This window comes from Volvox carteri (assembly GCF_000143455.1).
Source record: "Volvox carteri f. nagariensis unplaced genomic scaffold VOLCAscaffold_57, whole genome shotgun sequence".
NCBI classification, from domain to species: Eukaryota; Viridiplantae; Chlorophyta; class Chlorophyceae; order Chlamydomonadales; family Volvocaceae; genus Volvox; species Volvox carteri.
In genome coordinates this window covers 1-24,128 of record NW_003307600.1, presented here as the reverse complement: position 1 = coordinate 24,128, position 24,128 = coordinate 1, and the positions used below count along the sequence as shown (strand labels likewise).

The following is a 24,128-nucleotide window of genomic DNA, read 5'->3' as shown; positions in this document are numbered from 1 at the left end:
CCCGACAACAGCGACTTTTGGCGGTCCTTCATGCACAAGTGCCGCCTCGCCTGGGGTGTCTTCTTCCCGCCAGAGCCCCACGCCCGCCGCCGCTACCCCTCCTCGCCGCTGTCCAAGCTGGCCGACGGCCTGGGACAGCTGTTGACTCCAGGGGCGCATGGCGGGGGCGGTGTGGGTGCGGGCGGAGGGGACGGCGAGGGCTCTTCGACGGTAACCGGTCTGAGTGCCAAAGAGGTGGTGCTCAATCGGCTACAGATGGTGCTGATTGCTGACCGGTGAGGTGGGGTTGGTTGGTGGGGGACGGCTGGGAGGAACGGGTGGGGGAAAAGAGGGGATGGAGAGGAGAGGCCTCATACACTCACACACGTGCGTATTGTCCCATTGTCAGCTGATTGTTAGCCTTGAGTTGTGTCGGCCTGCCTGGCCACACGGGCACGTATGCAATGTTCCCTTCGGAGTACATAAATATATATATATATATATATATATATAATCCTAACGCATACATGCATACATACATACATACCCACCCCTAACCAGGTGCGGTGTGTCTCCTGAGGACTTGTTGGAGATGAAGGCTCAGACCCTGACCGCCCTGGCGGAGTACATGGGCAAGGACCTGGAGGAGGACGTGGAGCAGCTGGAGGTGCAGGTGGGGTGAAGGGCCGGGCGGCGGCTGGGTGGGTGGGTGGGTGCTTATGCGGCTGGATGTGTTTATGTCCCCCCAGGGCGAAGCGGAGGTGAGATGGCGGTTAGGTGTGGGGCCGGGTTGGGTAAAAGAAAGGGGGCCGCATAGGAAGGAGGTTAGCACCAGGAGCCCTGGAGCGGTGCGGCGGAACGATGGCCGCCGTATGTAGTAGTAGTCCACATGGGGTGTCCCCTCCCCCCCACCCAACACCCAACACACACACACACTCTCTTCCCATTTCGGCCTTTTCCCATATCACGGCTCAGGTATTCAAACACAGACAGACACACAAACACACAGGCGCACACTCATTATAGTAAGGAGGTGGGGCCAGCGCTGGGGGTTTTGCGTGTTGGCGCGGGCCGCTGGCTGCCACCAGGCCACCAGGCAGTGAAACAGGCTCTAGTAGATGATAAAAAGCAGGAGGGCAAAGTGGGACGCTCCCCGGAACGAGGATGGAACCCCCCGTACGTCGCGGCCCCAACCGCCCAACCACACTTTTATCGAAAGGAGAGGAGAAAACAGACGGCACGGGAAAAGGGATCGAAGTAAAAGAACAAGAAAACGGTGGCGATTGGCTTCGTTGCTTCTCAGGGGGGAAACCTGCTCTGGCTTTACCTGCTCTAGAGACCCCGCCGCGGCTCAATACGCAGATAGGCCCAGGCTCAGTAATACGCAGATAGGGAAAGAGAGGGTGAGGGCAAGGGGGGTGTCACCCGTAGCGGCTACGGGGGGAAGAGGTTACAGCGCGGGAAGGTCATTTTATTCAAACGACCCGCACCTACGAGCATGTGGTGATGGTGGTGGTGGTGCACCTCAGTCGGCTCAACTCTTTAAGACTGTAACTCTGATGATGTACTATTGCTGAGTAGGGGTCGGGAAGTACGTCACGGCGAAAAGTGCTGGTGACGGATGTAACACATTTTTTGCAAGTTGAGTCCCGAAGCAAGATATGTCATATACTGCATGGACGTCATGTTTGTACGTATGCGTATGCATATATCTATGTATGTATGCATATATCTATGTATGCATATGCATATATCTATGTGCATATGCATATACATGTAGATATACAGTATAGAGATGTTTGTGCCGCGGCTCCCCTCCGTCCCGCGCAGGTCTCCGCGCTCAAACCCAACGGCGAGAAAGTCACCATGACAATCGGGTTTGCGGCCATGCTTGCGGATGAGCAGGTGCGTGTGTGCGGCACGGAGGTTGCCGGAGTGGACATGAATGGCACGAAGAGAACCCCCCTCACCCCCCAGCCTGAATTTGGTTTTTGCCCCGGGAGCCCCCGGCGGGGTTTGGGCGAACAGCTTTTAATGGGGTTTTGTCCGTACACATCAGTCCACGTGAAATGAAATGATAGGATCCATTTACACAGATTAATTTCTACAGGGTTGCCCTTTTTCTGTGATTCATATGATTTGCTTCACTGATCTTTACCCGGTGCGGTGCTTAGCGGCACGTCCCCTTGGGCCCCTTCTTCCCCTTGGGCCCCTTCTTCCCCTTCCTCTTTTTCCCTGCCTCCTTCCCCAAACATTGTAACATTGCAACATCTCCCCTCCTCTGCCACCATCCCTCCCTTCCCTTCCCTTCTCCTCCCGGCCACATCCTCACACCGCTGTCTGTGTGTGAATACGTCTGTCCTTCCCTTTTCACCCGTACTTTCTTACTGCCGTTGCTCCATCCAACAGCTCCGAGACCCAATACAATACCATTACGAGGTGGGGGTGGGGGGGTGGGGGTGGAAGGGGGGAAATCAGCGGGGCCTGCGCCACCTGTGTGCGTCTGATGTGGGGTGTTCTGATCAGGTCTGAGGCCCGGGGGGCGCCCACGTACCCCGTGCCATGTGACGCCGGTGAGGTCCGGCGGTGTGCTATGGCGTCGTGTGGGATCCTGTTCTTGTGTGTTCTTCCAATAACTGAGCAGCAGCCGCGGCGGTACAGATGCGTATGCATTGGTACGCATACGCAATGTCACCGGCTGGGGTGGGGTGCGGGAACTCGCCACCCGCCACCGAATGTCGGCGCTAGTGGCCAGTAATACTAATAGTAATGATGATAGTCGTCGTAGTAGTAGTAGTAGTTATGGTGGTGGCGGGGTTAGCGTTTTATAATGAGCAAAGGCATGAAATTCCATGTGTGGTATATCCTGGCTGTTACAGCCGTAACCATATGGCTATGGCCGCCATTTCAACCGCCACCATGCCACCTCCTGTTCCATCCCCTCAGTTTGAGGACGATGATGACTATTTCTTCCCGGAGGAAGACGATGGCCGGGTAGCGGACATTGCGGAGCCGCCCTCGAGCGCTCCGAAGGCCATATGGGGGGGCGTCGCCGCGCAGCAGAAGCAGCAGCAGCAACTGCAGCGGCAGCATGCAGCTTCTAGAGGGGGTGCTGCTGCTGCTGCTGGAGCTGGAGCTGGAGCAGGGGAGGGCGGCACCTGCTATTAAATTGCCTCCTCCTGTTGATGTTGCTGCTGCTGCTGCCACTACCTGCGGCACCAGTGGCTGTAACCCCTGGGGGGGTTGCTCGTGGCGGGGGGTTGCTCGTGGCGGGGGGTTGGCGACGAGGTGGGGGTAGCATCCATCGGCCCCCCTGGCGGTACATACAGCAAAGTGGCCCGGCAAGACTAGGAGCTACAAGGGGAGGAGAGGAGGCGGAGGGGCGCCGCGGGCTCGGGGCGTTACGGCTATGGCTATATAGGAGGTGAGGGGCGGGCAGGTGCCTCAGGCGCGGTGGTAATGGCAGCCGTCCTTCGCGGAGAAGCATCCAGCCAGAACCTCGTTCTGGATGTAAGTGGGCGGGTTGCCAAAGTTGTTCATTCGTCACGTGACACGTCACATGCCACACTGGTCTGGGTTGACACTACTGCAATTAGCGGTTTAAGGTCCTGGGTTCGATTCCTGGGGAGACCCCCGAATTAGTCGGGAGCGCGAGATTATGGCTAGCTGCTGAGATGTGGAGTTGAGGTCACAGTTGAGGTCAGAGTTGATGGACCAGATTCGCACGCTGGATTGGTGGCGATTGCCGAACCCTCCGTCTCTTCGGGTGTTCGGGTGAATGGATGAGGAGGGGTCCCTGAAGGCTGGATCCGCCGCCTTGGACTTACAGTTCGTATGGCGAAGTACAGTGTGGTAGTGGTGGATGGTGCTATAAGGTGATAAATGATCTAGAACTGACAATGTGATAAAGCGGCCCAGAAGCTTCCCACTCTGTAACATTACATTACATTACATTACATGCCACACCGTGTTTGTGTGCGTGTGTGTATGTATGTATGTGTCTGTATATGTGTGCAGTGTTGATTTTTTGGGTTTTCGTTTTGCTGAGGTACAGGGTAGCTTTCTTGTCGGGAGAGGTTAGGAAAGGAAATCAGCTGGGGGGTCTGTGGGGGGCCTTGTGGGGGGCCTGGCAGGAGGAGCCGCAAGGCGAGAGGGCGAGAGGTCTGCAGAGGCCCCTGACAGTCCTGACCGCGCTCTCCGTGCGCGAGAGAAGGGTTTTGCGGCTCCAGTTGCCACTGCTGCTGCCGCCGCTGCTGTTATTGCTGCAAATACAGTATTGCCGCAGGAAGATGATAGAAGCTGGAGGTTGAATTGCGGCCGGGCAGGCTGGGCTGGGCTGATGGGCTAGGCCGAGCCAGAGCTCTCGATTGTTGGAGGTCTCGAAGCTGATTTCACGTAAGGGGAGCTGATCTTGAAAACAAAAAGATCGGCGACCTTGATTTTAGCTTCACAACTGTTGCGGTAGCGGCGCTATTGCACGGTGACGGTTGCTGGTTGGTTCGTTGGTACGGCAGCTGCTGTTTTGATCTGTAGCTCCTCTTCGTCGTTGGTTATCATAAGTAGGCTCCATCACGGCGTTGTTGCCATGTGCCATTTGGGGGGGGCTCTTCTGGAGTAGTGGTGGGGTAGTGGCTGGGTGGTGGGCATCACGGTTGAATGAAGGGGGGCCTCAGCTACGTAAGAAAATCACAAGGGCCATCAGCATCACGCACGTCGTTAACAAAGGAAACGTGCCTGAGGAGGCAGTGCGCTATGCGCTGTTCGAAAGGGTCGAGGGTAAACTAGGGTCGCTTTTCGGAGGCGTAATGCATCGCACGTTGATGTGCTACATCTCCCCTCGCAAAGAGTGTATGTATGTATGTATTTGTACCGTGTCGTTGCAGAAATCTGAGCCGTGGGCGCGAGCTGGCGAAGAAGACGTGCGTATGTGCCTGTATGCTGGTTGTTGTGCCTGTGTGCTCTGTGTTCATGATGATGATTGCACAGGAGTGTCAGATAGGGGTGGATGGGGCCCTGTAGACGGTTTTGTGGCTCTGGTTTCGTCAAGGGCGACAGAACCTTATGTGTTGTTTGCGCACATTATTATGCACATTTTGTTTTTTCCTTAACGTCCAGTAATAGCTAATTCACCCAGGTAATGACAAGGACGGAATATGGCTCGCATCCTCGTCCCCGGATATAACACTCCGTCGGACTAAACATCACCTACTGCGATGGCATTGTATCGTTGTATGTGCGTCTCTTGTTGTGCACCTTTTGTTGGCCGTGTTTGGGGGCGTGGGACTGACGCCGGGTGTCCCTGGTGGGAAGAGCGATGAGTGAGGTCGTCTGACCCCCTGGTGGACCGTCCGTTCCGTGAAGGAGTTGAATAACGTCGTGCTAGCTACGTCGCATCTTTGCTTGTGTGGCGCTGTTTCAGGGTGTTAAAGAGATGGTTGAGCACGTGAAGCTCCGGCGTCGGCATGGCATTTCTCCGGCTGCCTGTTGTTCTAGGGCATGGGAAGGGAGGGTGGTTGGAGGGACAGAAGGGAAGGGAAGAAAGCGAGGGATGGATGCCGGCCATAACGCCTCGCTCCCTTACTTGGTGAAGGTCTGGATTTCACGTGCGAGGACTAGGAGCTAAGGTGGGTTAGAGGGAGGGAGGGAGGGGGGGGGACCCAAGGAATGTGATGTCGTAATGCATGACCGGTGTTTGTATGGCTTGGTTTTCGATTCGGTTGTTGCGCTTCTTACCTGCCGTGCTTTCTCCTAATATAGCGACAGGTAGGAAGAAAGGTTTTGCGTTTATGTTGTACAGCAGAGGGGAGGATGTGTGAACCTCTACTGCCGTGTCCGCATGTTTAGTTGTGCATGGCTTAACGCCCCGCCTGCTGTACGGTGAACAGATGGAGATGTATTGTGGTGCCTTGTGGGCCGTGCATGTGAGTGCACTTTCTGGTTGAATCTCTCGGTTCGCCATGAGCATCGTTTGATTGGATAAGTCGACAACAACAACAACAACAGGAGGGAAAGAAGGAGCTGGTAGCGGACAGGAGGGAAGGGAGGAAAAGGAGGAGGCACTCGACTCGCACGCTATCCTGCATATGGTGGAAAGACGCTTCGAGTGAGGATCTAAAAATTGGGTCCTTAGTTACAGCGCGCCCAAAAAAGAACTGGCTGGTACCCCTTATCTTCAAGAAAGTCTAAAAAGCATTATACACTTGTACCATTATAACAGTCCTGCAGGTTGCGTGAAGACACAAGCGAGAGGTTGCATACCTATCATCTTCCAAGAACTAAAGCGTATTCTATCATCTCACAAATGTCACCTCCCCAAACGAAAAGCCGCGACCCATTCATCAAGTGAATGAATTTGATGTTATAGTGAATCCACACGGACAAAACCAGCTAGTTAAGGGAAAAACATTTCCAAGGAGTTGATGGGGGTTTTGTGACGTGTATGGAAACGCTCATTTACACACTGGCCGCGGTACACCGAGTCAATGTACGGCAACCAAGCCGTACAAGTGCGACGGCGCCGCCGCCCTCTTGGCCGCCCCAACGTCGGTGGTGACATCACCTGTGTCCACACCGCAGCCGTTGTCACTACCATTCCTGAATTTCGCCAACTACATGAGAAGTTGTCAGGCCCTTAATGCTGGGCATCGCAAACCGCCTGGGGGTGGCGAAAGGACTTATTCCTTGCTACTGCATATCCAGGCGGCTTCATTGGCCAAGGGCCTACACCAAATTTGCTACTGCACACCTCGTCTGAGTGCTTCATGGATCGAGGTAAACTTTATGGAGAACGACATGTTGGCGGGTTACAATACGGATGTTGTCGTCCCGCTCCTTACTACTGACGTTTCTACGAAGCTGGAGGCAACGTGGTGAGACTTGAAGCTGCTTTGCGCTGTTGCGGTTGCTGCTGGACTGCAACAAGACACAGAAGCCCAGCCCAGTAAGGTTGCCAGTGCCCTGTCGCCCCAGTGCCATCTCAAACCCTCGCATGCCTCGCGCCGTGTCCCGGGAGGTGAAGGCTTCCTGCAGTACAGCCTTTTCAAAGACCCGCCGTCAGGCGAGGAATGGCCCCCGCTGTCGTATGAGGAACGTGTGTGGATGGTCCGTGAGTCCCTAGCCACGGCAGGCTAAGGCCGTGGAAGCAGGAGGGTACAGGTGAGGTGTGTTTTGGGGCGTGGGCGCTGTCTTGAGGCCTCTCCATATACGGTTGTAGCTGCTGTCAATTTTGCCAATAGTGGCAAAATAGTACATAGGGAGCATGGGAAGAGGGGAGAAGATCCACAGCTTGGTGCTGCTGGATACCCCTTGAGGAGCTGTAAAGTACGGAATTACCATTTAATATTTGTGAAGGGGGTTATCATCGGACTAAGTAAACTTGCAGTCCGAACTCAAATGTCTCCGTGGATTTTAGGCGGGCATTAACCTTTCCGGAGGTCAAACAGGACAGCACATCTTGCTTGCTGTTGCAGGACTTTCCCGACCTACTTGAAAGACAGGTAGTAATTTGTCTGTGCCTTGACCGCCAGTATTGTTACTGTATACGGTTCCACTCGTTGACAGGCTCTTGTGACTTTAGTCCGACTCGAGCGCCCCTAATCACGCATCCACGCAACCCACCAAGCAAAGGTGTGGGAAAATGCACGTGTGTTACAGAAAAGCATGTAACGTAACAAAGTCCTTAAGGAACACACTCATCGGGACAACTCTCCTAGCTTGAAGGAGGTCGTTACTGGTTTGTTGGGTAGCTGTCGAGGTCGTATTCTGTGTGAGACACAACGACAAAAGGCCAATCCAGAAGGACCTGTGACTGATAAGCCTAAGCCGCTAGGCGGGGCAAAACACGATGCTAATCGATCAAGGAAAACGCTGCAGACCGCTTGAGAAGGCCGCTTGATAGCACGAGCGATCCCCTCTGGGACAAAAAAGGATGCAGCAGGCTACGGAACCGGCTCATCACGTGCACAGGTTAGGAACTACTGGCGAACCCAACGGCTGCATGATGCAGCAGAGCTGCACAATGGAGAGCTAGGCGCACAGGTTCCACGCATGCCATGCACCATCTTCTTCCTCGCTTCCTCCTTACTCGACCTGCATTTACATCATCGCTGCAACTTTCTTTCCCGCGTCCCAAACGAAAAACACTGCCCTCTCGAAGACTACGGCGTACTGCCCAAACTTGTTTCTACCGTACAGCGGCTGTGCGGACGGGTCCTTCCCAATATGCCCCGGCCTTGCAGGTGGTCCGGTGGCCATGGTTGCCATCTAATACTAGTACCACCACCGCCACCAGCGCTGCAGCCTGGCCGTGCCCTCGAACAACCCGCTTAACTGTCCCACGTGGCTGACGCAGCAACATAGACATCCCCCGAGTGAAACAGTGGACATGTGGAACCCCTGAGCTGCAGCCCTAAACCTTCTGCACCTCCAATACTAAATGAAAAGCTAGGCCAGCGTTCATTCATAATAACCGCCCAAACCATCATCCCTCCTGCGCTGCTGAACGCCGCCTTTACTGCTGCGACGGTTTCAGTCGCGCATCCAGACCGCGACAGCCCCGACACCGTCTCATACGGACGGCAGCGGCTGACTCCCCGCTTCAGCTACGCCCATGAGCGTACTGACCGCCGCCACCCCTGGCAGCAGCAGCCTTCCGTGCGACGGCGGCAGCCGCGGCGGCTGCAGCTGCAGCGGCCACTTCTGTCGGGTTCCGCTGTGTTGGACCTCCAGCCAAACCGGGCGGGCGCTGGGGAACGGCCGCTCCGCCGTTCGACGAGAGGCTAGCGTACTGACCTGCAGCGCCCGACGGTGGCCACATGCTGGAAGCCGGGCCGAAACCCGCTCCGAAGTCCAGGGGCCCTGCATAGGTGGGGACAGCTGGCGGAGATGCAACCACCGCAGGCCGCTGCGGCACCTGCTGCTGGTGCTGCTGCAGCTGTGGCTGCTGAACAGCATGCTGGTGGGACTGTTGCGGCGGTACTTGCTGCGGTTGCTGGTGATAGGTTTGAGGCCTTGCCTGCGGCTGTGCTGGCGGCACGTAGGGGGCAGATGGGGGCACAGGGGCGGCGGCAGGGGCGTGTGCATGCCCAGATTCAGGCTGCTGGACAGAGCAGCTGCGGGCCTCCTGTGCCGGCTTTGTGGGCTGCACTGCGGCATGGGAATGCTGCGCCCGGCGCTGCTGATTTCCAGAGCCCGCCTCGCGGACCCCAGCTGCGTCACTCGGAGGTGCGGAAGATGTGTGCGCCTGAATTGGCTGCGCTGGCGCTGCTGGCGCCGGCCTTACCCCCGCCGCCGGCGCCGTCGGTAAGCCGGTCAAGACTGCTGCCGCCGCCGCGGCCGCATCCTGTTCCCGAGGACGTCGGATACGCGGTGGCCGCTGGTAGGCCGCGCTGTCATCCGCTGTCACCGATGCCGGGTCGCCAGCTTTCGAGGGTCCGCCCGTACCGTCTTGTGGCGCAGCCGACGACGGTGCAGCACCCTCCCTGCGGTTCCGTGCACCGGCGCGAGGGCCCCGCTCCCACCGCGGCTTGCCGGCATTGCCCGCGTCCACCGCGATGCCGGTCGCATCCACAGCGGGCACCACCGGGGGCGCGGGCGTCGGCCCCGCTGCCGCTGACACAGCGGGGCCGGAGCCGCCGGTAAGCAGTGACCTCGGCACGCAGAGATATCCAGAGGTCTTTACCACGCCAGGCGGCATTGTCGACGCTGGTGCCGCGGAAGCGGCGCTACCAGTATCTGCCGCTTCAGCTGAGATTGCCGAGCCGCTGTTACGCGGGGCCCCAGTACCCCCTCCTTCCCTTCTACGTCCACCTCTCCCGCCGCGGTCCCTCCGGTCACCTCGCTCCCGTCGTTCCGCCCGCGGCGCCTGCTGCTGCTGCTGATCTACCGGCTGCGGCTGCTGCGGCTGCTCTGCCGGTACCTCTGCCTCGGCATTATGACTCGCCGCCGCCAGTGCTGCCGGGGCCGCGACCGTCGCCTCGATTGCGGCTGTGCCACCATCACGCGCCCGGCGCGGCTGCCGCCGGTCCCGGTCGCCGCCACCGCGATCCCGCCGCTCCCGACGGCCGCCGTCTGTCTCAGTAGGCCGTTCCTCGCGGCCGCCGCTGCCGGGCGACCGTGCCCGCCGACCCTCGCCTGGCCGCGCGGCCCTTATGAGCTCCTTCCGGACATCGAATCCGGCGTCCTTCCTCTTCTTGGCATCCACCTGGGTCCAATCGTTCTCCTCGGAGGCTGGTTCGTCATTCAAGTCCTTAAGCCTATTGGCAAGGATTCCACGCGGAACGTACCCACGGAAGAGGGTTAAGTTTGAGAAGGACGACTCTTCATTTCCAATCCCTTTTTTATTAAAATAACGCCGAACGGCCAAGTGGACTTCCAACCCGGCGCTATGTTTTTTTTTGTGTGTTTTACGCCTCGGTTGCGTTACCCGGAGAGGCTTAACCAGCGCTATTTCAGCTTGCCAATTATGTTTCCTATGGGATTGGCCTTCCCAATAGGTATGTAGGCTATCAGTGTCAAGAGGACATAGAGCTGGTCTACGTAGGTTAGCGCAGTTTGTACACAAACTGGTGATACTAGGCATGCCAAAGATACAAGGCACAGGGCGCTACCGCTACGACCACCATCCAGGCGAGGCGAATGAATTACGATTTGGCAGAACTCGCATAGTTCCGGTTCCGCCAGCCGTAACCCCATGCTCCATTAAACATCAACTCACGCTTCTAAGGGGACCTTCAGCTCGGCCAGCTCGCGATACGTGTCTGACACGGCTGGCAGTCGTACCGCCGTACCAACGCCTGCAGTGCCGGCCGCGGGTGCAACCGCCATCCGCCTTTGCCGCTCCAGCTCCTCCGCCGCCTCCGCCTCCGCCTTCTCCGCAAGTTCAAGCTCGTGCAGGTAAGCAGCGGCGCGCTGCCGGTGGGCCCGATGCCGCTCCCTGCACCACACGGGCCAATGAAAGCGACTCGAGTGCGATTTAAACCAATTTGCAATTAATGAAAACAGCCACAGCATAAACAGCAAATTCCCTCTCCAGGCTGAGGCCAGAAGACGTTAAGAGTGATCACACATCCGCACGCTACAGACGAAAGCTGCAGGTAAGGGCGCGTCCAATTCCTCTACCCGGGCCCCCAGTTGCCCCCCTCCTGCATCACGAGGAGCAAATGACACTTATGATGGCCCGGCATGCAGGTAACAACGCAACAGAAACCGATCCGGAGCAAATACCTAACACCCCCATAGGACAGCAAGCAGGATGACTGCATGCAGGCCCGATGCAGCGCCACAACCTGGACCTTCGACTGGGCGCAGGAACCAGTTCCCTAAGAATGGTTTAATCCGTTCATGCCGTATCGTGTATTATGGAGCATCATCTCATGGTAAAGCAGGCACCCAATCAATCCCAGAAGGGTGCTTCCCGCCTTACCTCCAGCTCTCCGAGTGCGAGTCCAACGGTCGCCATGATTGCACGGCGCGCTCCTCCTTCAAGCCCGCCGCTGCCAGCGCTGCTAGGGCTGCCACCGCAGGCCCAGACGCGCGCTTCAGCAGGCCGGGCACGTGCGTGTCGCTCTGCCGGGGTACAAAGTCCGCCACCACCACCGTCACATCATCGTCGTGTTTCTTGTGGCGCATGGCGTAGACAGCTGCCTTGGAGGCAGCCTCGCGGGCGTTGCTTGTTCGCAGCTGTACGGAAGAGAATTTCACAGAAGGGAAGAGATCAGGTGGGAAAGAAACAAGGCGCCCCTGGACATCGACGGCGCGAGTGAAGCCACGATTAGAAAGACGCAGGCTGAAGGATTAAAACTCGCAAACGCAGATTGGGAAAAACAGCGCCCTCCTTCCGACATGCTCATTCCCACCTCTCGGTGTAAACTCGGTGTAAATCTTCAACTGCAGTGCATATGCATAGCGCACACAGCACTCCATGCACACAGCACTCCAGGGTCCCCACGTCTCGGAAAAGCCACATACCTGGCCGATAATGGTTTTTGCGTTGACAGCGTCCCACAAGCCATCACTGGCAATAATTAGGCGAGCACCAGTGACGGGAAGAGAGACCTGTCGCACTGACGGCTCCGCGATGAGAAGACCTTTGGCAGCGTCGTCACCTGGGGTTCCGGAAACGTAGTTGAGGGAGTAGAGAGTTGTGACATCGCAGGTGCTCACTAGGAGGTCATCTCTCTACACATGCCTTGAACAGCTAGCTACATGACAACAAGACCCGAAGCAAGGCATAACGGGGCGTCATTGGGTGGTTCCTGCGCTGGGCCGGCATGATTCCCCCGGTAGATGACCTCGCGCACGCACGCTTACGCCATATGCAGATACTGCTTAGGTAACGGGATAACCCCACAGGGGCGTGCACGCACAGGCACAAGGAAGAGCCATTTACACTCAAGGGAACAACTGAGTGCATTGCAGCAGGGCGCTGCGCGGACGCAACCTTAGACTTACCTTGACAAGGTTAGCCGCTGCCATCCGCACGGAAAATCAAGTCCCTTTGCGACATAGTCCTAATGCCGTATCTCCTCGAGTTGCTGACCCAACAGTCCCCGCTAAATCAACTCGCAACACTCAAGAGCCCGCAACTGTCCTGAGCATGTGATGCCCTGCCCAGCTGAGGTGACACCACCGCATCACCTCCGGAAATGCCCACGGCAAGTTAAGACCCAGATCCAGAGTTCACGGGCGCTCGTTCAGCTCACCAATGGTGCGCGTCATGTTGATGCCGCCCGGCCACACTCGCAGCTGCTGCCCCTCCTGTGGCGTGGTGCTGCCGGAGCCCTCGCCCTCGAGGTCGTCCTCGCCATACATGGCAGGTTTGATGCGGCCTGCAAGGAAAGGCCGGTAGGATACGAAGAGATGCATGGCTGGAGGCAGGTAGAAGATCCCCCAGCCGCCAAGGATATGTGGTATGTGTGCGGTATGCGTGAGCATATACATTGCCAAACCAGGATCCGTACGTTCCCCGTACTCCTACCTCCTGCCTTGATAATTCGTTCCTGCTCTTCTGTACTCTCCGAAACACGGTGATTGGTGCTTATCTGCGCGTTGTGAACGGACATGAACGGTAGGACGGGTGCTCAGGTTCGCATGTAGCTTGGGGGCTTTTGGCAGCTCTTGACAACAGCATTTTCATTTGTGGCTGTAATCCTGCAGACCACTTTTCACGTGAGAAGGTGAGGGTCCACCCACGATGAGGGCCCGAAGAATATTTGAGATCCATACTAACCTGGCCATGTGCCTAAACACTCTGAACAGTTCATGGTGAGGTGATGGATAGCCAGGTGATACGAGCATTCGCCTGCTGCCCGCTTGTCGCACAGCCCTATGCAGTTCGCTTGCAACGACACCCCCTCTGCCAAATACTCCACCCATGGCCCCACGAACTCAACATCTAAACCTATTTACCATACTTACCACCACAATTTCGGAGCCGGTATCCAAATAGGCCAGGCTGTCACCCACGTTAGCAACCAGCAACTCCCAACCGACCTAACGGTTGCAAATCGATGCAGCCACGGCGGAAAAGCGGGAGGATGCACAGGAAAAGAAGAGGATTGAATTTCTATCGAGGGGCATTTAAACTCACATCATTTCAGACCAAAAGGGTGTCCACTTCCCGTGGCGGGCGCATTAGGCGCCATGAGGTTCTTCCCGCCACTGATTCCACCTCGTTCAGCATACGCTACGGCCCCCACGCGCACGTTGCCTCAACGCTACCTCGTTACACTGGGCCCCAGGCAGCTGCATTGCTCCCTTTCCCGCAGCGAAAAAGCCCTGACGGGCTCTACTCGAAACATACGCCCTCACTCCCACCTGGACTGCCAGCGTCGCCGTGGTACCCGAGGATTTATGGCGGCTATTGACGTCTTCGTCGCACTGCACGAAACCTGCGTGAAGCGCCTGCAGGGCACGCGACCCGGGATTTCCCCAGCGTGACACACATGATGCAATGCAACGGGCTACGAACGAACGCACGTGCCAGAGATCGGCTTGATCAACAGTGCACCTTGAAAATTCAGGTCAAAAAACTTGCTTCTAGGGCGGGACTTCGGATTACATGCCTCAGAAAGGTCGACGGCAGGGCGTGAGGCCAAGCTGTGTTGAGCTGTGTTGCATGCCGTGGAGCTGCCGCCTCGATTACTGATCCTCGACACAGGCTGTCGCCGTCACCAGAGTCCGCATTCGCTTTTCAGAGCTCCTCGACAGCTGGCCCTAATACGCACCTTTGGCAATCGCGATATGAGCGCGTCTTGCGCCGCCGCCACACGCGCTCGCTCAAGCTCGGCCTCATCACCCCCCGACCCGGTCGGGGAGTCCTCGGCTGCGTTTGCGGGCAGATAGCCCTCTGCCGCCAACTGCGCGGGGCTGCCAGGCGCCTCGGGTCCTACAGCGCGCTCCGCGAAACGCGCTACGAGAGGGAGCAGGTGCTTGGCTGCATGCTGTGCCGCCATACGGCCACCGTGGCCATCAAATATACCGAACGCCGAGACGGGCGTCACAGCACCTGCACGGGGATGTAGACTCAGACGTCCCTTAGTGCCTCCATGTAAATGCTATTGGGTATCCTGTAAATGTACTGTGCGGTATAGGAGGTATGCATTCATGATGTACCATGAGGTGAGACAACGGTTCCGAGCTGCCAACCCAAGGAAGTAGCGTCGGTACGGCCACCCTTCGCATATTCCGGCGCAGTGCAGGAATCCGATAAGAAATATCATATATATTTATTTACTCAGAAATTTGCATGCACCGATTGCCGAGGTTATCTTGGTCCTTATCGCCCAACAAATGCTCGTTATGCACCCAAGAGTAACTCTGCATCGCCTCTCATCAACCGAAACACCACGAACAGCGCAAGGAACTTACCGTCAAGCCCCTTGACACACCATGAGTTCGTTGGTGCCTGCATAGATGGGCCAGGAACAAACCGTGCAATGTGGAGCTGCAACATGGGAGGGAAATCGCCTGCCCTCAGACAGGCTGCCCAAACAAGGTGGTAACCTGTCGTAATCTTTAACCTCGTCATGTATCTTCCTCAGAAGCTGTATGCACAAGCGCCATTTCCTTCGCCTTTGCAGCTCAGGGCCCGGAGCTCACCTCCAGCGACTTGTCTTCGCCCTTGACGTGTGCCTTGCCCAGAGAGTGATGCACCGCGGGGCCCAGAAGCGGATCATGCTCCAAGCTTGCTCCGACCTCAAAACTGCCAACCTTTTCCTCCCCAAAGTCCTCCACCATGTCCACGGACATGGCACGGGAGGCATGCTTGTGAATGGGCGCGGATGCAGGGGCCGAGGCACTCGCGGATGTCGGCGCGGCATTGGGGGCTGGCGGCAGCGGCTCAGGGGGTGACGGCAATGCGCGGGATGTTGGCGGGGGGGGGGAGGTGTGCGCCGGTGGGGCCTCCTTGCTAACCTCTGCCATTTCCTCTGCCGGAGCAGCGACAGCAGCAACAGTTGCAGTACCCTTCTTCTTTTTCTTCTTCTTCTTTTTAGCTGCGGCAGTAGCACCCTCCCCGCCGGCTGCCGGTGCTGCCTCAGCCTCATCACCGCTGCTATCCCCGCCAGCTGCAGCGTCCGCGCTGCCATCCGCGTGGTTGCCGTTTGCAGTAGACGCATCCGGTTCTCCTTGCTCCCCCCCGCCGGAGCCGGCCTTCTTGCCCTTCTTCTTCTTCTTCTTCTTTTTCTTCTTCTTTTCCGTTTCTTCAGCCTCGGCCCCCTCGTCATCGGAGACGTCGTCGTTATCCAGCAAACCAAAGCTATTGCCGGTGCCGGCTGGCGGCGATGACCAAGGAGCCACAGGTGATGCGGTCAAGCTGGTCGAGGAGCTGGGCTTTACGGGCGAGTTCGTGGATAAGTTGGGCTTTTCAGGGGCTCCGTTATCTTCCCCGTACGGGGCAGCAGGTGGCTCGGTGATTGCAGCTTCCAACCTGCAGCAAGGTGGCCAAGATCAAACACCGGCAGCGCCCTTGAGCTTTGTCGTCCTATCTCTGCTTGTTTAATGACTTGGGAAAGAATGTCTGTGTCCATCTTAACATACAAAGGCCAACATTGTTTTGTGACCTTGTGCTTCGCTGTTTCCTGCACGGTGCTTAGTCCTGCGAAACCTGCAGGGAAGGCAGACTCACCTAATGGTGAAGCGCCGGTGCTTCCTGCTGTATTTCGCCACAGAGTCGTCCTGGTACACTGAGTAGCCTGCGGGGACCAAAATATATCAGGGGAAGCCAACAAGAAGATCAAAAGGTTAGCTAATATGGACGTATTTCTTTAGGAAAGCTGGGACAGCAGAAGATGAGGCATGTCGGGTGACCTAAGCGTTGCTTGGCCGCACTAACCCTAGGTTTGCACGACGGCCTCAGGCACAGCGCATATCCGAGAGTTGCGTCGCATACCATACGAGGGGATAGTTGTGTGAAAATAGCATCGTGAGCGGCCTGGGCACATAAAACACACGCAATAACCAGGGGGCCCCCGTTGCCTGAACACCGAAACCGTGACACAAGCTGGGCGTGAAGAGTCTCACGACCGATGCACCGTGCAATTCGAGGTCCGACAACATCTGGGCGGCAGCGTTGAAGGTGAAACCGATGTTGCTCCGTAATGACCGGCGAGCCGTAACGACCGACAGTCTTGCACCCATACCAGCGCACCTCGCAGCAGTATCAAGCCCAGAACTTTCTCCGTTGCGATTTCCTCAAGGATGACCTCGGCCACATCTGGGCTGCTGCCACTGGTCACGGCCACGTCGCTGTGTCATGCGCGGGCGGCGACCCGTTCAGGGCAGGCGCGAAATCATGTTAGTACCTTATGACAAACACGGTATATCACGGGGGCTTGCTTTATGAACCTCGAAACGGTAGACTACTCTAGGCCAGGACTTGCAATAAGCGATCTATCAACGGATCCGGCGCCCTTTTCCCCACCTTGCCGTCAACCCTTCCGGAAGATATATGTGCAGCAACGGAAGACCTGTGCCGTCTTCTTTCACAACTTCGTGTCGTAACTCTCCTGTTTCCGACATTTGGTTCGCGTCCAAGCCAGCACGAACCAAATGAACCGTCCCGAAGTGCAGCTTATCTCGCTGGGTTTCGGTAATAATCAGCTGAGCAACTGATCATGCAAAAAATAGTATATCAAACGGCGCAAGAAGACGAGTCAGCGCCTTTTCTCGTCCAACACTTGCATACAGAATACGGTATGAGCTTCTATGGCGACAGTCGGGCTCACCAAGCTGAAACCAAATGGACCCGCATGAAATGTCCTATGTTACGTTAGTGCCAGCTAGCTTAATGTACTTCGGCCGCTTCGGAGCCGAAAGACTTCCGATAATGATCACGACGGCAAAATGTGATGTTAGACTTGCATGAATAATAGATATGATTTTGTGGGAGGGATGTCTGTATTGCTGCACAGTACATATCTTGGGAAACTTTCGGCCTACCCAACTCCAACCGACTGCGGACCGCAAGCTGACAACGCAAACTTCTTTCCTAGCCACTTTCATTCATCAATAGCATGATATGGTGTGATGGTTAAGACGATGTGTGATGGCTAAAAGTGTCCCAAGAAATCAGACAGGCTTCCATTCTTCTTCCATGCAAAAACGATCTTTCCGCGTGGAGAGACCCACCTTCATGCCCCGTTTGAGTGGCAAAATTAGTGGCAAAGTCATTGCGGATGTAGCGTCACAGCTGCGTCCCACGGGTCGGGACGGCCAAAGCGATGCGGCTACACCTACCCGTGAGGAACTATGGTACGGCGACCTTAAGTCCTTGAAGACAACACGCAGAGACATGCGTTCATAGCTTCCTTTCATTTCAAAGGAAGTTCATCGAAGCCCGGACAAGTCACCAAACCCATTATCCAACGGTGGACATGCCAGTAAATCGGCGAAGTCCTTGCCTCCAACAATCTAAGGAAAGCAGCATATGCCGACGCGAAGTCTCTGTAATACCGGACGTGCTTTACGGCCATGCTGTGCCCAGGAGCACACCTATTTTAACGACTCGTTCGGCCGCAGTCCTAGGAAAAAAGGGAAAGCTTGTAGGCGCTTCCCATTAGCGGGTGTGACGGTTGTGCAATCCTGCAGCGGTGACCACTGCCAGCAAGTACATGGCATTATTAACATCCGCCCAAACGCGCAGCGTGCGAAGGAGCTGATGACGTCATTCGTACCACCGTTCCGTGCCGTGGGAGCTATCTTCCTTCTCCCAACAGCCGGTATCTGGGTCGTCGATTACAGGAGGAAATCTGAGAAGTATCGGTTACAGGAGGATATCTGAGAAGTATCGGTATCAAGGTTCATGGATTGATTCAGAGGAAAAGGGGATCATAATCTTCCTGCCGTTTGAGGGAGGGTGCAATCTCCGTGCTGATGGATGGTAATGGACTACGTTGCATGCTACAGTCCTGCGAACCAACCAGGTGTGGAGTTGACGCCGTCGTTTATCCTGTAGATCCCATTGGATGTTAGCGGTGAGTGTTTCCAACTCGAAAGTGACTGAGTTTGCAGAAGTCGGCATGTGGGTCAGGAGGATGAGGGTGCGCCGAAACATCAGGAAAGTCAGGGACTGCCAGGCCACGGGTGAAGCTACATACCCCCTACTTAGCACTACCACCACCCCATACGCAATCATTATGATACCCCGGAGGACAATCACTGAAAGGAGTGTCGGTGGAAGAGCCCAGCCCACCAGAGCTTGGACTTTCTTACACATCCCCTTTATACACACACACACACCTCAACGTGGCAAACCGTATTCGCAATGACAGCCCTACCGCGCCGAAAGGGGGAAGTGTACCAGAAAACCACCGGCATTCTCAAAACCACCACCACAATCCGCACCGTATTGTCCTAAGCACCCCAAAGTTGGACCAATGACGATCACGTGACGTCGCGTAACGTTACGCAGCGCGCGCCATGCCACGTTTATGCACATGTCCCACCCACCGCACGCATCTGCCCTCCCGGTTGGTTCCCCGGTCATCCACCAAAAGGCCCTTACCGATGGTGCACCATTCAGCTTCGTTTCAATCGTGATGGGGGGCAGGTCCGTCCATCCCCGTCGGCCGTCGGCCATGGTTCGCAACGTCGGATGGCTAGCTACCTCCGCGCAGATGTGAGCCACACTTCGCGTCCTCCTCATCCACAGCATCGCTAACGCATGACAGCGTACGACGGCGTATCTTCCCGGTAACTCAGGGTTTCGGGTTTCAAGGCTCTAAACCATTCGCGAGTTTCCTGTACCCTTCAAGCGGGACCAACAACCTGCACAATAATCACGCAAGGAATCGCCCTTCCTGGTCAAAAAGGCCATAACTCCAGAGACTCCACCATCACCGCTGCTCGGCGGCGGCGGTGGTTGTCACCCTACAGCCCTACACACACACCCCGCCCATGATCACTTCTCGAGTTTGCTCCGCAACCTGTCGTACACTATTTGCCCCACGGTATCGTACCCCGCAGGCGTCAGATGGAGGTAGTCGTCCCACAAGGCGGCAGTCTGGGTGTCAGCACGGCTCCTGGGAAAGGGCAGCAGCGGGTCCTGCGCGAAAACCCCCGACGGGACATAACATTGGAAACCCCCCGGGGAGAACGTTATTGAAATTGCGCCCCCTCCATAGTTGTCGCAGGGGGCCCCGCGAAACATGGGCATGTAAACATGCGCGTCGAGCAGGTGTTCTCGCGAGAACACATGGAAGTGCGGAGGGCGCGAAACGCACAATCAGAGGCTAATTCGTCCTCACTCTCATTCGTTCTCACCCAAACCACAACTCATCCGGTACCCTCTCAGCCCAGGAGCTGCTGTTGCTCGCATCGCTGTATGCCCCACGTCTGCACCGGCATCTGTACCGTCTAACGACGATACCCCTTTTTGCCCTGCCAGGGCAGTGCCAGGGCTACTCACGCCTGACCAACCTCACCAGGCCAGTAACACCACGCGCACGTCGCCCTTTGAAGCACCAAGCAAAGGCCCCCCCTCACCAAGCCCTCTCCCCTCCTACCAAGTCAAGGACTTCCACATAGTCGTGGGCGGCGGGAGTTCCACGGATGAGCTCATTGAGCTTGGTGCGGTCGTCGTGCACGTCACCCAGCGAACCCCCCGTCTGGAGGCAGGTCATGGCCAACACACGGGCGCCGTGCTGCTGGCAGGCAGCGTACAGCGACAACAAGCCGGCATGAACGGCGTCTGGGTCGGCACCGTAGCCTGTCGGCGCACCGCGTGGGTATGTGTGTATGTATGAGTGTGCGGGAGAGAGAGAGAGCCCGGGAAGGGGGATTTTAATAGAGTAATTCGCTGTGGTGACGCAAATGGTTGGGATTTGATACGGCCGGTCATGCGTGTCGCAGATTGGCGTGTTTTCGTTTCGAAAGAAAGGCTTGCTCTCCAGGGGATTTTGTCCAGGGGGTGCTTTGGTGAAGCTGTGTTTGAAGCTGTGCCGCTAGTGAGGGGCACTACATACGCCATAGCGAGGCCTTCCTTGCTGAAGTTGGGAGTTTTTTCAATCACTTATGAAATGAGAAAACTTGGAAAGATTAATGAAATGGATGCCAAATATGTAAGAATGTCCTACAAGGTTTGCTTGTGTGTTGCTAAGGGAAGGAATTGACATGGCTCACGACGGACGTTATGGATGGTCGTAACTACAGATACATGGTTCTAATGGTGGCTCCGAAACCTGCGATAGCAGGGAGCACCCACTCCAGACCCTATGGTTTTTGAACAGTGTGATGTTGTTATGGAACGCTATGTCGTCCTAAGCGTGTCAGCCAGCGGTACCATCCAAGGGAACCGCACGACGCCTCGCGTCCCGACTCCACGCGCACCTAGGTCGTTGATGCCCCCTAGAATGAGAACCCAGCTGAGCTTGATGCCGTTGCGCTCAAAGTGCTGCAATAGCGCCGGAAGCCGTCTGTCCATGCCTGCAGTGCAAGCAGACTGGCGTTTATCATAGGGGTAGGAGTGGCAGAGTTTGGAGCTTGCAAGTCTTGCGCCAGGGGGTTTGGTGCCTAGCGCGCGCAGCACCGATATTGGTTTGAACAAAGCACAGAGGCAGATAGATTAGCAAAAAGGAGAATGCCCCGACGGCTTACCACCGACAACGCGTTCTCCGCTGTTGCCGCGTTCAAACACCTACAGCCAATGCCCAGTCGGATAACGGATGTTGCACAACACCTTGAACGCAACGACACGCTTTGACACCCTCGCCTTTGCACTGTATCCACTGCTTGCTAACAGCTCATTCAATTTGATACTATAAGGATGGAAACGGAAGCCAGAATCGTAGAAGCCTGCGAATGGCCGACAGCGACTGCGTCAAGTGTCGAGAGGCCTGACGTCGTGTTACCTAGCTTCATAACCAAACTTGCCCTCTGTAAGACTATCGCCAAAAGCGAGTATGTTGTATTTCGCGTCTGACTTTTCGATTGGACCCTTCGACGACATCCTTGCGACAGTCAGCTGAGCCCTTGAGCTAAGCACTCCTGAAATTGCTGTAAGCAGCCATAGCTTTCTCAGCCTACTAGACTCCAAAGCTGTTGATGCTGTTCTCCAGCGGTGGGCCTGAGATAGTCGTTGCAACATTCGCACCGATTAACCACTGCAACTCCAAGGCATACAAAACACACAGTCGCACATGTCGTTTGCCACCAGCCGGCTAAAGTCTCCTGTCGTCCTTCAGGGACTAGCATGCTGACGGTCAACGGTAGGAATTGGGAGAACGGCAATACGGCATTACAGCTTGTACGGCGTTATACGGAAAATCTAAACTCTGAAATGCTGAGTCATTCCCCGTGGTTATCGACCTCCCTTGCGGATATCTGATGACAGGGATCTAAATGTTAGGTGCCTTTTCTACCTGATTTGCAAAATGTCTCTCAGTTGAATTGTCCTGGCGTTGTGCAGTTTAGCATGGAGGAAGGAGTTTCCAGCTTTGGGTTGTCACATACCGGTACCACCATTCACAGGAAAACTGGAAATTGTTTCCCGCATATCGGGAGCTGCATACGTAGACATTTCTAGCCCGCGGCTTTGCCCATGGCTTTCGGCCCTTGACGGAAATGGCCGATTGAACCTTTACAAGCGTACTACAAGAAGGGGTTCTTGTCTTCGATATTCTTGTCCCCGTTGTAATTACAAGGCTGGGTGCGCAGCGGCTTGTTTGGGGCCTTCGCAAATTTTTTTTAAGCACGATCATAAGTTGAAGTACGCCCTTAAAAGCGAATCTGTATGGAAAAGCAATTAATTCTGAAGCGTCGTACTATTCTTTAACGTCCCGCGGGTCACACAGCGCCAGGAAAAGGGTGTCGTCAGGAAGGCGACCAAGTCGGACGGCAATCTGCGTCCGCTAATTACCACCCGTATATTACCTTTTTGCACTCATTCTCTGTGCCCGCGATCCGTCCCGATACTACTGAAAGAGTAGCACTACTATCGGTGCACCCAGCTAGAATTATATATTATTTACTGACCTGCGGGATTGCGCAAGAATGCTGCCGAAAAGTAAAATTGGGGCACAAGGCGCAAAGCTTGTTCGCGCGTCGGCGGCTGACGAGCCGGCAACGCTCTGGCCCTCTCTGCCCCGGAACCGACATGGGCAGCGATGTCGTGCCGGGAGCATCAGCCCCAATCAACCCAGCCCCTGCTAATGCTGACGCGACTCGTCGAAGTGCACGTCTTTGCACATGATGCACTGGATCCCGCATCCCGGGCCGCAATGCGGCTTTGCTGCCGCGCCACTTGCGATGCCGTTGACCGATGCGTCGATCGCCTGAGGATCCGTACATCATACCGTGCCGCGGCGCGACAGTCAGCGGCGCAGCAGCGATAGGTTACCGTCGCCTCCGCCTCCCCCATGGTGCTGCTCCCCATGTCGGAAATGTGGTGCGCTCGTTGCGAAGGCTGACGGTGTGCGGAGGCTGTCGCCCGGCACCTGTCGTACTGGATCTTCAAGATGCCCGGTAGCATGGACGCCAGGAGCGCGGGTAAGGAGGCGCTGTCCTGCATGACGTTGAGCTTGCTGCTTATACGATATACGCCACCTCTCTAGGAATCCCTAGGAGTGTGTATCGCCACCGCCACCGACACCACCTCCGCGCCCTGTTGATTGACACCTGGCCAAGGTCACCCTGCCCTTTGTGCTCCTGTCCTGGCCCAACCTGCCCTGCACAGTGTAGCCGCTCTGTCCGTGTTCACGGAAGCTGCCGTAAAGTCCGCCGCCGTTGCAAATGCTACGGTGGTCATGGCAGCAGTGGTGACACGATAGCGATGGCCACCGACCCATTGATGTCACCAAAACCGCTGCCACCGCCACCACCACGGCCACTGCCGCTCCAACATCCGCTGCAGCCGACACAAGCCGTGAGCTGGCCCCGCTAGGACCTGGCGGCATGTGCCAGTACGGCAGCTTCCAGGGCCTGCCCTTCAGCTTCTTTCACTGCCACCGCCGCAGTTGTAACCTCCCGTCTGCTGCCGCCTTCCCCAATGCTGCCTCCTCCCCCGCTATCGCTGCCACTGTTGCTGCCGCCGCTACTGCCGCCTCCACAAAAACCTCCAGCATCTCCACAGTCCGCTTTGGTTGCTGCTTCCGCTGCCACATGTGCCGCCACTTGCACCATCGCCTGCACCGCCTCCACCTCCACCACCCTGGCGGCAGTGGCCCGCTCCACCGCTAGCTCCGAGAGAATTTTGTCGCGTTGTACGACAATGTGTTCCAGTTCTGCCACCCTGGGCGCCTGTTGCTGCACCTCCGCCTCCGCCAGGGATTTCCCAACCTGACTCACCTATTTCCCAACCTGACTCACCTGCTTTCCGACCTGACTCACCTGCTTTCCGACCTGACTCACCTGCTTTCCGACCTGACTCACCTCCTTTCCAACCTGACTCACCTCCTTTCCGACCTGACTCACCTGCTTTCCCAACGGATGACTCACACGATTTCCCAACCTGACTCACCTGCTTTCTGACCTGACCTGCTTTCCGACCTGACTCACCTGCTTTCCGTCCTGACTCACCTCCTTTCAGAAAGCAGGTGAGTCAGGTCGGAAAGGAGGTGAGTCAGGTTGGGAAATAGGTGAGTCAGGTCGGAAAGCAGGTGAGTCAGGTTGGGAAATAGGTGAGTCAGGTTGGGAAATAGGTGAGTCAGGTTGGG

At 56.4% G+C, this 24,128-nt stretch overlaps 2 protein-coding genes across 2 annotated transcripts in view; one reads left to right on the top strand and one right to left on the bottom strand.

The window, feature by feature from the left end:
• VOLCADRAFT_96990 (uncharacterized protein) overlaps positions 1-3,147 on the top strand; it is a gene marked incomplete at both ends in the record, with an annotated part of 5,051 nt that extends 1,904 nt beyond the window's left edge. The window contains 5 exons of the mRNA XM_002956055.1: positions 76-275; positions 541-652; positions 1,810-1,884; positions 2,389-2,418; positions 2,926-3,147. Of these exons, the coding sequence (XP_002956101.1) occupies positions 76-275; positions 541-652; positions 1,810-1,884; positions 2,389-2,418; positions 2,926-3,147 (639 nt within the window). The remainder of the gene's footprint in view (positions 1-75; positions 276-540; positions 653-1,809; positions 1,885-2,388; positions 2,419-2,925) is intronic.
• Positions 3,148-7,615: 4,468 nt separating this feature from the next.
• Positions 7,616-20,901, bottom strand: VOLCADRAFT_121483 (uncharacterized protein; the record flags this gene model as incomplete). Its single annotated transcript, XM_002956001.1, has 16 exons — positions 7,616-9,003; positions 9,260-10,232; positions 10,694-10,912; positions 11,402-11,658; positions 11,947-12,083; positions 12,681-12,806; positions 12,956-13,019; positions 13,396-13,470; positions 13,795-13,881; positions 14,205-14,389; positions 14,848-14,884; positions 15,079-15,907; positions 16,106-16,172; positions 16,628-16,725; positions 19,963-20,185; positions 20,806-20,901. 16 exons carry the CDS (start codon positions 20,897-20,899, stop codon positions 8,545-8,547), a joined length of 3,930 nt encoding a protein of 1,309 aa, XP_002956047.1. The 3' UTR covers positions 7,616-8,544.
• Between the last annotated feature and the right edge of the window lie 3,227 nt (positions 20,902-24,128).